The following is a 15,288-nucleotide window of genomic DNA, read 5'->3' as shown; positions in this document are numbered from 1 at the left end:
ACTGTAGTGTAATAGGAAATATTCTAGCAATTTAATTTTCTATTCTGTGAATGCTTACAAAATGTTTTACATAATTTAACAAGGAAACAAAAATTAACCTTGATGAAACAACTATGTATTTGTGTTTTTTATACAGTGAATCATATTTTAAAAGTCTCCACTGTGAACAGTAAACATATAGTTGGCTGTTTAAATAAGATATACTGTATACACACAAGTCAGGCATCCTGTGTGGGTGTTTCAGCCAAAATTTCAACAAAATGTAACACCCATTAAATATTTTGCAAAATAAAGGGTGTAGTGTTAATGTGGTACTGTAACTAGTACTGTTACCTCACAATTCCAAGATCATCAGTTTGGTCTTACAGTTGTGTACCAGGTGTTGAAAGTGCTGTACTTGTAACAGTATGGTGACTGCATGGACCAAAACTTAATTAAACACATTTTATACACAGTATAAAGTATATATTTAGCAAGATTGAATATACTTTTCTTAAAAAGAATCACAGCTTCAAAGAAAACAAAATATTATACATCTACTCCAGCTGGTGAAAAATGTCTTTGTGAAAAAGAAATCAAAATTCAGCAGCATGTTATAATCTTATTTGTCTATCTTGCTAATACATGGTTTAAAAGCTTCTGTGCATATTAAGCTCTCATACACTCAATTGGCACAGGTCAGCTCGGCATAATGCTTTAATCCAATGTTTCTGGGATTAGCATACTGTATATTCAGGCTTCTATTTGGAGCCTTATTATTTTAATCTACATGGAATATCCTGATAATCTGCATAGTGATATCAGTTTATTATAGCCTGGCATCTAAAAGCCATATGGTCATCCAGTTATCCAAAATACTGAGAACAGGATAAAGAGATATTTAGTTTATTTCACATCCAAAAACTTTGGGGACATGTGAACAAACTTCCAAAATGTATAATCTCATAATTGCATTATATTAGATATCCTTTTGTTTCAATAAACATTAAATGGCCTTAGCACAAACCTCAAATTTATGAGGTATTTTATATCTGTGTAAAATGGTGCGCGTGATTATCATTGCCATTTTACAAAGCATTATTATTTTATACACATTGAAAAATGTTGTTATTTTATAGACATTTAAAAATGATTTTGATAAAACTGCAAATAGAAGGTCTTGATATCTTGTTGATAAAACCAAAGAACAAAGAAAGGGTTGATTGCAATGGCACTCAAGTGTAACACAAAAGGAGAAACATATGTCTGGGTTCATACAAAATTGTGAAGATATACTTCTCAGTAACATACTGTAAATTAACTTGGTTGGGATTATTCTTGAGCTACAGTACAGTGCCAGGCACAAGTGGCTGGGTGACAATCTGCCTCATACCATACTTGTGATTGTAAAAAAAGCCTGGGCGATTTAAATTTGGATTCCATTTGAGGCAAGTGTACTCCAACAAATCTACTAAAATGTTGCACAGTCTCTCTTTACGGTGACCAGAACCAACTGTCAAAGGCTGTTACAGTAAGTCTTCAGTACGGTGTGCTTCCTTCACAATGGCACTGTGCCTAATTACTGTATGTGCAATGCTATTCACCCAAAGTACTTTACAAGGCAATTTACTGAAAGACAGTATTCCAATGCATCATGGAAACAAACTACAAAAGAGAAACACTTTAAAAGAAAACACTATTCACACTCTAGTGAACCTTCAGAAAGAGAGTAATAAATATGTTTGTGTATTCTAAATCCTAGAATCATATGCTTTGTGAATGTATGAGTATTTTAGGTAGGATAGCTTTGGTTTAACCTGTTTTGTTAAGGGTAGCCCCCTGGACATAGGATGAGGAGGCTTGAGCCCCAATCTAACAGAGGAAATAACCAAGCGGTAGCTGCAAGGTGGGGATGAGGTGGATGAAGACTAACGTATATGAGCCAAATGTGAAAAGAAGTGTTTGCATTATATACTGTATACTGTACACTATATACTGTACAGCATATACAGTAGCAATATTCAGTAATGATTATGATTAGGAACAGCTGGGTGAGATTGACTTTGTGTGTTTATCCCTCCTGAACTTCAATTAATAACTTCCTTTTAAGGTTGGAGTGTGTTAGGTAAGAAAATATGCATTTTTTTAAGTAATGTAAAACAACGACTAAAACAACCTTTCAATAGTTTTTGAGAATCAGGAATGAAAGTCCTTTCTTTACTTTCAGAGATAATACAGTAGCTCTTTTCATTACACTCACTACAACTACTGTACATGAAGGTACAGTACACCTAGGAAGAATTTGGAAAGACTGGTTCCAGCATGACACCGTTGTCGACAGTTTTCATCACAGTGCTTTAGAATTGGATTAGATACCACAAGCTGTTTCCAGTCCCTTACATCCACTATCCCTGTGAATGAAGTTGTAAAATTTGGCAAGCTACCTGCAGGTAGTTAGCCAAATTTTACAACTTCATTCACTTAGAAGCCAAGCGAGGACTATGTGTGCATGGAAAGCTTCAATGTGTCCTGTTGGTTTTACTTACTGGGCGTAAGGTAACCTTCTTTGTTAAAAGTAGCATGTTAACAAACGAAAACTATACAGTAGGTCTTTATTTAAATGGAGTCTGTTAAGCTCATACTTTACGTGTTTTTTTAGAAACGTAATCGTAATCAATTAGAAATGGCAACATGTCTGAGACATCATATGTACGAATTGCAAATACATGAAGGTACATCTAGAAAGACGCAGGGAACACTGATACCGCCATGGCACATCTGGGAACCCAGTTTTAAACATATATTATGCCCTCAATTCGCGTTAACACAGCGTTTGCTATTTCCCTGCATTCAAGTTTATTTTTAGATATTTAAAACGGGAGAGATGCAAATTTCCTAGAAGAATTTCTAACGAATTAAAATATTATGGCATGCTGTGTATTTGTAAAGGACCTGAACGCCCCATTGTTAAATGTGTCAGAAATCTGCTTCGTTAATTTCGTTTTATATATGTCTGTTACAGGCATCACTAGCACATCTCGCCGATTCCCCTTTGAATAGTTTGCTTTCTCAGTTAACAAGCTTAATCCCTCAGTATTAAAATTAAACGCACCGCCTCTTTATCTTTCCTCCTGGCTATTCTGCGGAGGGATTCAGAGCCCTGCCTCTCTCCTCCAGACATCACATCCGGGTCAGTTGCCTGCAACTCTGTGTAAACCAGCTTCACAGTTACAGTGTAACGCAGCCCCAGACAGCTGCTATAGAGGCTGGCTGACATGGATATTACCAGTAGCATCCAGTATTAATAAAATAACCTAGTATCCACTGGGGCATCAAAATCCAATATCACAGACAGTACTGGGAACTTATTGCATGAATAACTCATGCAGTATTTATTTCAGCCATGTCCAAAAGCCTGAAAAAGAAAAGCCACTGGACCAACAAAGTCCACGAAATTGTCATTTGCAGGAATAAAGAAGGCGAGCTTGGGTTTGAATTGAAAGGAGGCGCTGAGAATGGGCAGTTCTCCTATGTCGGAGAAATAAAGCAAGGCAAGGTTGTCTGTCAGAGTGGAAAACTGTCCCAGGATGAGCTACTGTTGGAGGTCAATGATACTCCAGTGGCTGGACTCACCATCAGGGATGTGTTAGCCGTTGTCAAACACTGCAAAGATCCCATCAGGCTGAAATGTGTCAAACAAGGTGAGTAGTACTATACTGTAATGTAGCCATCGACGTACCGCTGCTTTGATTAAGGCAAACCTATACTGTATACTATACAGTTCATGTGTGTAGTTCGTGCTATCGAGTGTTACTCCTGTTTATGCACTGTACAAAACGACGACAGTTTTAAATCTAAAACTTGGATGTCATCGAAAATTATGTTCTCTCGCGTTCTTGTTGTTTTTCCAGGAAAGGTCAAAGTCAGCAAAGTTTAAAATGCAAAAGAGAGTGGGCCGTTATGCGTAGCCTTAGATACCAGTTACAAACTTAAAAGCACAACAAAGCGGTTTGGTCGTAAGAGGTGTCCTTTGGATGGGAGCAGATTAATTAAAGTTACCGTAAATAATTTCCTTGAGAGTTTTTCACCTTTTATTTTAATATTGTTGCTGTTTACACGTTTTAGAATCCGGTCTTAAGTTGTAATGTGAAGTCAAGCATCAGTAGCTGAAAGGCACGGAAAAGATGAGTTGTTTTCGGCTTCAATAGCTGCTATCAGAAGCTAAAAGGAAATCCCATCCTCGACCTCCTGTATACAGTTTTACAGTCTTAGTATTATGCCTCATGTAAATCATTCTTTGCAGTCCGTGTTGTGCTTTCGGGCGATATTGTATGATTGATGTCTTTCGCTGGAAGTGAAGGAAGGTGGCGAACAAGCGTTCCCAGTTTCAGGCACACTTTTGCAGTATGTGGGCGTGGCGTTGCAGCTTTACAATCAAAGTTTATATAGAGATATACAAATAAAACAAATATTTTCCAACGTGATCCAACAGTGATAGCTTAAAATACAACCGTAGCTTTAACAATGACACAAATGCTTTATTTTAACAAGAAGAGAAATGTTAATATTTTATTTTTCTGTTTTGATTGTCTTTGGATTTGAGCAGTTGCCTTGTTCCCTTCAAGGCTTAACTTCTTGTTGAGAGCATCAATGGGATACAATATCTGTTAGAAAATTAAGTTAGAACAGTTGCTTTATTTAAGAGGAAGGACATTTTGATTTGTTACATGTTTCATTTCAGCTGCTATCTGCTCTAGATTTTCTGCGTTTTGTTAAAAATAAGCAAATATACAGTATACAGGTACAATCAGCAGAGTCATTGAGTCAGACTTGAAGGTAGCAGGAAAACAATGTCTTACAGCATTTGTTTTGCTTTAAACAGTTTTATATATACACAAATGAATAGGCTTCACTACTAATATTGATCAAATTATACTTTATATTGAAAGACCCACACTGATTCAACCTTAATATTTACTGTTGGTGTGTATCTCCTGTTGCATTTGCACCCTTAATCTGATGTCTGAATGTCTCACTGCTGCAGATAAGAACTGGAACCAGTGTTGGCTCAGAGCTGCTTCATGCAATAATGAACCGAACATGAGGCGTGATCTTGACTTGTTTTAGTCATGCTTGTTTTAGTCGTGGTACAGGAAAAAAGGCATTATGAAACTTAAGTACTGTATGTGTTGTTGTGTCCGATACATCACAATATGTTTGACTGGTTGTGTAGACTGCATTTTGAGAATTTTGATGATAAGAGAGTCTTGAAGCTAGAGAATTATGATGTATTGAGCTTTACATCATGAGTTAATAGTTTTGCTAATTAGTTCATTTTTACAGATACATCTTCAAAACTGGAAAAAAAACCAATATTTTTTGCGAGTATCTTTGGGATATTTTCTTTGATACACCATTCTTGCTTAACAAAATACTATTATGGGGTAAATAATGTAATTTGTGATCGACTGTGTCTGTGATGAACTCCCATTCATTTCACCATTAACAGCAAAGAGTTTATTTTTAATTCCATTTAATTCATTTTAAATAATGATAATATTAATTTTAAATAGTGCCTTTCATTATATGTTTTCTGAAGTCGCTTTTTGATTAATCAACACCAGAGACAGCTATAGTGTAGATGAGTCAATACAGTAAACTAAACAATTAAAAGCTGGAATAAAAAAGTTTTAAGAAAGGATTTCAAGTGCTGATGATATGAGCTAAGAGATCATTCCATAGCCTTGGTGCAACATTAAAGAAAGCATGGTCTCCCATGGTTTTGGGCCTTGAAAGAATCCAGTGTGCTCAAAATGTATACTGTAAGTGTTAACAGTTAATTGATTAGCTTCACAGGAGTTCTACTACGGTGCTAAAGCCCTTAAAGATGAACTGCATTATTTTGAGTTCCATTCTGAGTAATTTATTTTAATTAATTTTAGTTAAGTTCTGTGCCACTATGTTCTGATCATACTGCAACTTAGGAACATAATTGCAGGTACCAGCAAGCACTTCATAACTATTCAAGCCTGGAAAACATAAAACCATGGTTTGCTTTCTGTATCAGATTGGGAGAGATGTGAAAGGATTTCTACCAATGCTGCTAAGATCGAAAAAGACATCTTCACAGTATTTCAAACATGAGCTTCAAGTGCAAGCTTGTATAAAAGGTTCCTGACCTGTGTCCGTGATGCTATACTAAGACTATCAATAGCCAAAGTGTGCGGAGTTGATAAGGAGCAGATAATGTGGTCCTTTCAAAGTTCAGATGTAAAAAGTATTATTGCTTCAGTTTTTAACATCATTTAAGCACAGTGACAGGACAGATAGGATTTGATTAATGGTAGGTGCAAACATCAATCTGGATGTTATCAGCATAGAAATAATATCTGATGCTTTACCTATGAAGAATCTGACTCGAGAGAAACATATACTGTAGATCCTAATAATTAATAGATGAAAAACAGAGCCTTGTGGGACACCATATGTGATCAGCTTTGTAGAAAAAGAGAAATACCTGCTTTGAACAGACTTTTCAGTCAGAGTGATATAGTAGGACTTCAAAGTACAACAAAGTAGCTCCAGTAACACCTCTATTTTTTCAGTTTTTGGTGTTACTTTTAGTATATATATTTAGCAGCTATTTGGCAGATATCTGCCTGTGGCGTACCAAGTTGGCATTGCTCTTTCTTTTGTCTAACTTTAACAACACTGAGCTATATTCATTACATATAATTAATTATATTAAAACTTTATATCTATCATTATTTCACATGCAGACGCAGTGTTGTATTACAACAGCACTACCTGCACAGCTTCCTACCATCACATCTGTTGAGAGAAAAGCATGTTCATGGATTGTATGAAAACATTAAGAATTGTGGTCTAAAAAATGGCTGCAGTCAATACACAAAGCACAATGGGAAATCCAGACAAAACTCCTTTGTTTATTCTGATTTGATGTAGGAAAGAATGCTTCCCTGTACTGGTAAACAAAATTTCAATTAATTAATGTACTGTAGGCATCATGAAAATATAGGAGGGTATATTCTCCTCGTAGCTGTAGTCTTTATTTGAACAGTAGGCATTATAATGATAAACATACATGCAGTGAGATGTTTAACATATCTCTTCTTGTTGTTGAAGCACATCCAGGAGTAATGAGATCACATAGACGTATAGTTCAAACATATTGAAGCATTTGCAAACTAATTATGGATCATGTATCCGTGTGTCTGTAGCCAGCTTTGCGAAATTGTCTAGTGTGTTTCTCTTCAAAATAACTTATTCTCTTGCATGGCACACAAAAACAGAGTTCTCCCTGTGCATTGCATGCTTATTATTTTAAAGCTTCAAACTTTTCCCATTGGCCTGATTTAACAAAATAGTGTAATGATATAGTATTGTATATTCTATAAGTGTATTCTTTGCTAATGTCTATTATATTTCATATGACTTCAGTTACAGGATGCACAGCAGATGAGTATATATTATATTGTACCAGCATATCCATACATTCACATTTGTTTTTTGTGAACTTCTTTAACTTGAAGTTGGACTGCTTGGTCTTTCTTATTCTGTCTTTTTTCTGATATCCTGTTAATCAGTGAGACAGATTAAACACAAAATTGTTGCTGTAAACATACTGTACAGTAGCAGATTATTGGAAATTTTTAGGCTGTAAAATCATAAACCTAAAACAGCCTATAACCTACTCAACTGTTTTTACTGTATATATTAATATTATAAAGTAGTTACATGATAAGAATAAAACTTAAAAGTAATTCAACATTTCATACCTGGCATTAATGTTATCAGTTGTAATGAAAAAGTAGTTAATGTACATCCTAATGTAATGTTGTTAATAATACCTTTTATTATTTTATGGGTAATTTTAAACAATGAATACAGAATACATTGCTAAAATAGATCTTACATAAGGTCTCATTAAAAACAAAACAAAACACCATGTGCCAAGCAATTTATGATTTAAAATGAAAAGTATGCTTAAATTTCAAATTGAATTAGAAATTTAAGAACAGGTATAATTGCTGAAAGTAGTTTCTAAATATCCTCAAATATAATTGTTGAATGTTGAGTTTGTAGCTAAAGTTATGACGATGTTTGTTGATATGGCTCATCAGAGAAAAACTTTCTAACAGAACTACTGTGTGAACCAATTCTTATGATTTACTATATTGAGACGTCCAAAATGACCAAACTGATCAACTTACATACAACTGCTTAGAGAGTATTTCCTAATTCTTCTTTCTTGATCTGATGGTTCATAAGGCTGGTGAGGCCTTAGAAGCAGGAATAACAGGAAGTATATGGATACAGATAGTTGTCTTTTGTGCATTCCTGTATAAGACTTATTATCACGGGTGCATATTTAAAGGGTCAGTTACCATTACAAAAAATCAGTGTTAGTGTGTCATGTTTCATCCCAGTTTTTTAGGTAGAATATGATTAAATAAACCAGATAACACCTTAAAATGCATACATATTGTATTTCGATAAAGTGGATAAATACATCTGAGCTCTATTGCAAGATGTTAATTGCACTGAAAATATGGAGTTACTAGAGACATTGATAAGGTGCAGCCTTACTTATGGCAAAAGTGAATAAAGAAAACTTGCAGTGAAACTTTTTCAAAAAGGGAAAAAAAATAAAATATGAAGCTACAGTATAAATTAACTTGTGCTAATGAGAGTGTAGTCTGAACACTGTTACTGTTCATGGCTGAAGACTTGAAGAGCATATCTGTAAAGTTGCCAAAATATTACCTGCATGAAATCAACTCATATGCAGACCTCATAAGAACACACAATTAAGGCAGAAAACACCTTAAATATCTACAGATTTAAAGATGATATAAAGTCATGTGAGTTTGTGAAGTCTGCTGTACCACACGGAACAGTTTGCTATGAAAGTGGTAGATTTGGATGCTGCAGAGCAGGAGGTTGTGGGGTGTTCAAATATTCAAATAGATGAGAAGAGTTCCTTACTTGGCAGTTTACAATACTGCACATAATGAGGAACAAAAAAACGACTTCAACCAGTTACGACAGGTTTTCTGGAAACTTGGAAGAAGAACATAATAACTTTTTCTTTCCCAGATACAGTATAATGTCATTTTTATGGGATAATTCATTCATATGTATTTTTTAGTTTGCTTAGAAATCTGTTGTGGAGTAAGCCAAACAAAATCTTAAGTGGTACTATTTCATCACTGGTTCTATTTGTTGCAGCATATGTCATTTAATTTCTGTTTCCTGATACTGTTAATCGGTTATCTTTGACACAGCCACAATACTTAAGGTTGTTGGACATTCATTAGAAAGAACTTGAATAAAAAAAAAATGAACATTTTGCTGGATAATAAGCTCACTTTACTGATTCAGAATCATTTCTTAAGCAGACCAACTCTATTGTAACATCCTTTTTATCATTTTTGTAAATTGTCGTATTCTAGGTGGGACTATCTTTTTTTATTTTTATGTGATAGAACTGTTATATTGTAAAGCACAAAACAGTTGAATGATATTTCTAGCTGTACAGTAGATGTTGCAAAAAATTAGGTTGCTCCTTTTATAGAGGTAGTATCAGGAAAGCACCTCACTTGATGGATTTTTATACTTTTTATTTTTTATGTGCTTAACATCATTAAGAACAGGCAATACACAATCCACATTTAAAACTACATTTGATACCCTTATTACATTTGGTTTGCCTTTTTATTTAAATGCATGTAAAAAAATCTAATTACACGCATTGCACATGCTACATTATTGACATTAAGATCTAGACAAATTCATACAGTACATATTCCAGGACTAACACAGTACATATAAAATATAATTGCCTTCTTTCTCTAAATTTGCTGACAAAATCATTCCATTGGAATAGGCTTTTACAAATCTATAGAATTAAGTGAAATTGAAAACCAAAGTATAAAAAACTGCTGTGCATCAAGTAATCCACTTTAGGTGTGCATACGTTTTAGTAAAATTGCATTACAATTTTATAAGTGTTACATTTCTGTTTTTTATTCCAAATTCCAACTTTACATATGGCATACAGTATGCACCTAATTCAGTAGTGAATAGTGAAATGTGTATTTTTTAAAGACATTCTAATACATTTTGGTAATATGACTTTCTAGGAGACTAATACAGGCAAACTCAGTACTTTCCTAAGGTTCTGTTGGAGGTGCAAGTGGGCACCTTGGATCAGCCCATTTCTGTTTCTGTCTTGCACAGACCTTAAGTGGTTTGTTGAATAAAGGCCATGCCATGCTGGTATTGCGCTGCTATGGATTCTGATTCGTGGAATTACATAGATCCATCCAAATGAATTGCATTGTAGTGAACTAAAGCCCTTTTCATTTGTGCTCCTGGCCTTGTGCCACATACTGTATAGTATTTACCCAATCCTTCATTTTGTGAGGCACCATTCATCCTTTATTATGTACATTATGACAACACTGGGTGGTATTTTCTAATTCAATTATGCAGTGCTTTTAAAGCACTATGAAGTGGGATTTCTCATGCTCTGATGTTTTGATCTGAATAGTTTTCTCTCCAGTTTTGTCAGTAACACTTTACTGTGAGTAGGTCTGGCATTAGGGCAGTGGTTTAGAGTAGTCTGTTATAGTTCTGGACTGTAATTGGAAGGTTGTGGGTTTAAATCCTGGTGAGATATTGCTGTTATGCCTTGAGCAAGGTAAATTACCAAAACAATCCAAAACATCCAGCTGTATAAATGGGTGCAAGAAAAAGTCACCAACGCGTCAACCAAATACAGTAGATTAGTAATTAGGGAAGGAAATATTTCACTTATTTCTAACCAATAGATGTTGTTCACTATATGGGGGAGAGGAAGCGGTTAAGTTTGGGTCTACTGTTGACTAATCAGGTGCTCACTTGGGTGTAGATAAAGACTACTGTTGAGGTGGACTGTTACTTTTGCTATAATAGGAGCAGTAGGCTGAAATGTATATGGCTAAGAGTCTATAATGTTTTTCTGTTATCTGCCTCTGCACTCAACCACAGTCTATCGTTTATTGCTTTACATTAGCGTTCAGGATTCAGGATGATTAAGAGGCTGTGCAGTTTTGACTTTTAAACATTTTAATAGAGATAGTGTTTTTGCATTTTCTCAAGTTTTATAATTTCAGTTCTGTTTATTCAAATGTAATAATTTCCCTGCTACATAAATATTGCTAGTTGCAGAAGTCGCTGCAGTTGTAAAAGTCACAGGAGTGTATTAGCCTTTTCACTTAAAATCCCTAAGAATGCAACTTCTATGACCTTTATTACACTCATTCATCTCGGGCATACATATGGCAGCCAGCATCAAATGCTTTTTACTACTAGCAAATTCAAAATATTTTTTTTTGCACTACAGAAATATACTGTATATATATATTCAATACAGACAAACCTTAATTGTGTCATCTACTGTTTACAGTTTAAAATATAACAACTGACCACCAGCACATCATTTTGTAAAATTGGTCTTAAGTTTAATTTCTAGACTGCTTATCAGAGGAGACAGATGTGAGGTTTCAGAACGTTCAAAATGTTGTGAATTTTTTTGCTGCAAGCTGTTATCCTTCTCTGTTGCAAGACTGCATGAGTTCAGATTTTGCAAAAGTGTTTTAAACTCAAATAACAGTTGTTGTTATTGTACTAAGAATACGTTAACTTATGGCTATTTAAAAATACATTTGTTATTTAGAATACTCCACTTACTGTATAACACACTTTTTGTTAATATTTATGTATGTATTTCATTAAACTTATGCGGTATATGTACGTCAGTAGGTTTGTAATTTGAAGCACCATTTCTTGAGATTAAATAGTACCGCAGCCTTGCCAGTAGCAAGCTACTAAACATTGCAGTGCTTTTTGTCTCATGGTTCCTGCACTCACATTATTGCATTTCAAATACAGAAAACTTTGCCCCATTAATTTACAATGTATTATCTTGAAATGCAGATGACAGTGTTGTTCTTTGATGCACAACACATTAACAAATAGTCTTCATCTTCAAGAATTACTATTATAATAATAATATAACCACCTTATATGAGATGGATGAAATCATTTAACTGTTATAGTACTGTGTGCTTAAATTCTGCCTGTAGAAAAGTGAACCAAAATAATATTTTGACCATACCATTAATGATGAAAATATTTTTTTCCTGTTTTTGAAATGGAATTACCCACGTTTTTGTTTGCTGGTGAGCTACTTAAGAGTACTATGTGCTAATTTTAATACATTGCAGTTTTCTTGCAGGGCTTCTAAATTACATTTCCTTGCTGAAAACAATTATTTGCCTGCTTTGTTGGTGTATCTGTTTCACTGCCAGCTTTCACTACTTTCCTAAAACACTTTTATACTGGCAACATTCACAGTGCCTTTATCATAGGAGGTTTCAATGCATTCTAGTAATGGTAGCGCAGGAAGCAGGCTTCTGTGAGTGCGGCCCTAAAAAGTGTTGGCTGTCACAAGAAATCTTTCTTAATACACAGTAAATGTGGGACACATAGACACTTGGGGACAGGTGGGGTAAACCAGTAACACTTTGTGAAATTGGTTTCATACCTTCATACACTTACGCAGGATATGCATTTAAACACATAAATGATGTATGATGTAAATGCTCATTATACCTCATTCTATAAAACTCTAAGGACAGCAGTCAGTGTCCTGGAATATGCTGTACAGTACATCACTCATCGTGATGTCTCATTCAGGGAGTATCCCACATTGCTCACTTTGCTTTCTGGGACCCTGTTTTGGATACAGAGGTTAGAAAATGGATGAATGAATGAATGAAGCATTCCTACAAAATGTGAGCACTTTTACAAAAAATAAATTAAAAATGTTGCTCCCTTAAACCTTTTTAAACAACCCTCGTTGTTTATCATTTAATGATGTGCAGAATTGGAAATGACACTGTCAAACACTCTCTTTATAAGCTTTTGTAGAGTAGAAACAATTAAACAGTAAAGTTAGAGAAGAGCTGAAATCCAGCATCTGGTATAGGTTTCATGCTCATTTCTAACCTTATTCTACTATTTAAGGATTGAAATCGTTTTAACATTATGAGCAAGCAGTTCAATTTTTAAAGACTAGATGAACCGAACTAACCAAGTTCAGTTGGAATGAAAATCAGAAGTGATGGAGCTACTTCTCTTAATTGGGAAATGCACTTTGCCTAATACAGTACATATGGACATGTCATAGACTGTAAAGGGCATGCACATTGCAAACAGGGTAATCACTTTTCTGTAGAATGACAGTAAAGAAATCAAAACAATGGTAATTGTGCTTCCTTCAGTATTACAGTATAAGCAATGCTGCATTTAAAGTGCTCTGAAAACCATTGTTTTTTCAGTCTTACCTCTTCATTTTCACTAGCTTGCTTGAGGGTTCACTTCAGCGAATGTTTCCTATTTGATTTTTTTTTTAATTCATGCCAGTTACTCAGATATACTGTGACATTTTCGGTCTAGATCAGTAGCCTGTAACCAAGGGTACTTGGCATCTATTGAAACTTAACTGTGAGGTTTGAAGTATTGGTTCATCTAAATATAATGGAAAATGGCATTGTAATAATATTTAATGTTGGGGGTGACATGATGAAGTTGGGTCCTGAGTTCGATTGTTCGATTGTAGATGGTGTTTCTGTGCTTTCCCTCCAGCTGATGTACAGTATGTTTTTGCCTGGTGCTCAGGTTTCCCCCCACTTTCTAAGACAGACTAGGTTAATCGGCATCTGTGTACATGCACACCCTGGGATGTACAGTACAAATATCCCATCTATAGTCCCACCTCACATGGAATACTGGTTGTGGTTTTTGGTTTTGTAAGCTACATGTTAAACATGGACGAAACCTGTGGAGAAACTTAATGAAAGCATACATTTTAGTATGAAGAACAGCAAAAGAGCAAAGGGCATTTTATGTGGATTCTTAGCTATACACCCACACTTAACATAAAGAAAATTCAGTTAATGAAAAGTAAATAAGCATTCGTGGATTTCCTTGATTATCAGCTTCAATGCAAAGAATCGTTTATTTTTTAAAGTAACAGCTATTGTAAGTAAGATAGCACTATATTCTTATATGGTTAATTCATTAATAGCTTTTAACAATCAAGACATCCTCTTCAGCACAGTTACACTAAGGTACTGTACCAACATAAAGACTGTCTTATTTTGGCCATGTGTAGATTTTGGGAAACTACAATTTAAAAAACAATACTTTATTATTTTATTAAGAATTAAATAATAATTAATGAGAAAATGTTGAAGTTTTTGATTTCGATAAACAAGAATGAAACATTAACAATAAAACTGACATCTGACATCATAATTATCATAATTATTGGAAATATCACTTTTGCTACAGGTACCTGATAAATATAAACTTTATTTTGTATAACATCTCCCACAAATGGATCTAAGGGATTATAGTAATAATTGTAGAAATGTGATCGAAAAATGCAGATAAAGCCAAGGGACTAATGTGGTTTGGGAGGAAGTTTTATGAATGTGATCTATAGCAACAAGGTAGCAGTGTCCTGTACAGGATACATTACCTCGGATACAGGGTAATGTGGAGTCTACAGATTCTAAAAGGAAATGCTGCAAGACATACATTTTCAAATGGCTGCAGGTTTTCTAGCACTTCAGCAACCACATTCAACTAAAATAATCACTTTAAAAAACTGCTGAGGCTAATGGAAAGAAAAATATTAATTTTCTGAAATAAAAATGCACTGCAATGAACACAATTTCAATGACTCTCAGAATGCTTGTCTTATAAATAATTCCCTTACCTTTTTGAGAAAATGACGGCTTGGAGCTATATTGCTGTAGCATCATTTCATTTTAAGAAAAAAAGCTTCAGGCAAAAAAGCTTGTTTACCTCTACAGCACTATAAATGTCCCTTGATAAAGCAAAAAAAAAATGTTTCTAACATTGATGTTGAAAAAAAAACAAGGAAATATGCCTAAACAGAAAGTTAGTAACAGTTCTTACTACAATTATTTTAAACGGCATAGTGCATTTATATTTACTCTTTTTTATAATGGTACACATTTATTATGATCTGTTACATTAATTACATTATCCACCATCTTTAGATTCTAAAGATCACAATCTATAAATCTATAGATTCTTTCATAATGCATTCTGTTACAGAACACAGAAAAAATAACTGATCAACTAGCAGATACATTTTCAATGTTGTGAAATGACATGACTAACATTTTCTTTCTACAGATCTTGTTT

The 15,288-nt window shown here is 34.4% G+C and overlaps 1 protein-coding gene across 19 annotated transcripts in view; it reads left to right on the top strand.

Annotated features, from left to right (window-relative positions):
- The first annotated feature begins 3,216 nt into the window (after positions 1-3,216).
- The window catches only part of magi2a (membrane associated guanylate kinase, WW and PDZ domain containing 2a), a 396,131-nt gene continuing 384,059 nt past the window's right edge, over positions 3,217-15,288 (top strand). For all 19 annotated transcript variants that reach the window (XM_069192438.1, XM_069192437.1, XM_069192436.1 and 16 more), the window contains exon 1: positions 3,217-3,680. In XM_069192438.1, the coding sequence (XP_069048539.1) occupies positions 3,383-3,680 (298 nt within the window). In that variant the 5' untranslated portion in view covers positions 3,217-3,382. The remainder of the gene's footprint in view (positions 3,681-15,288) is intronic.

This window comes from Lepisosteus oculatus, chromosome 7 (genome assembly GCF_040954835.1).
Source record: "Lepisosteus oculatus isolate fLepOcu1 chromosome 7, fLepOcu1.hap2, whole genome shotgun sequence".
Taxonomy (NCBI): Eukaryota; Metazoa; Chordata; class Actinopteri; order Semionotiformes; family Lepisosteidae; genus Lepisosteus; species Lepisosteus oculatus.
The sequence above is the reverse complement of the archived record's forward strand: the minus strand, read 5'-3'. Positions and strand labels throughout refer to the sequence as shown.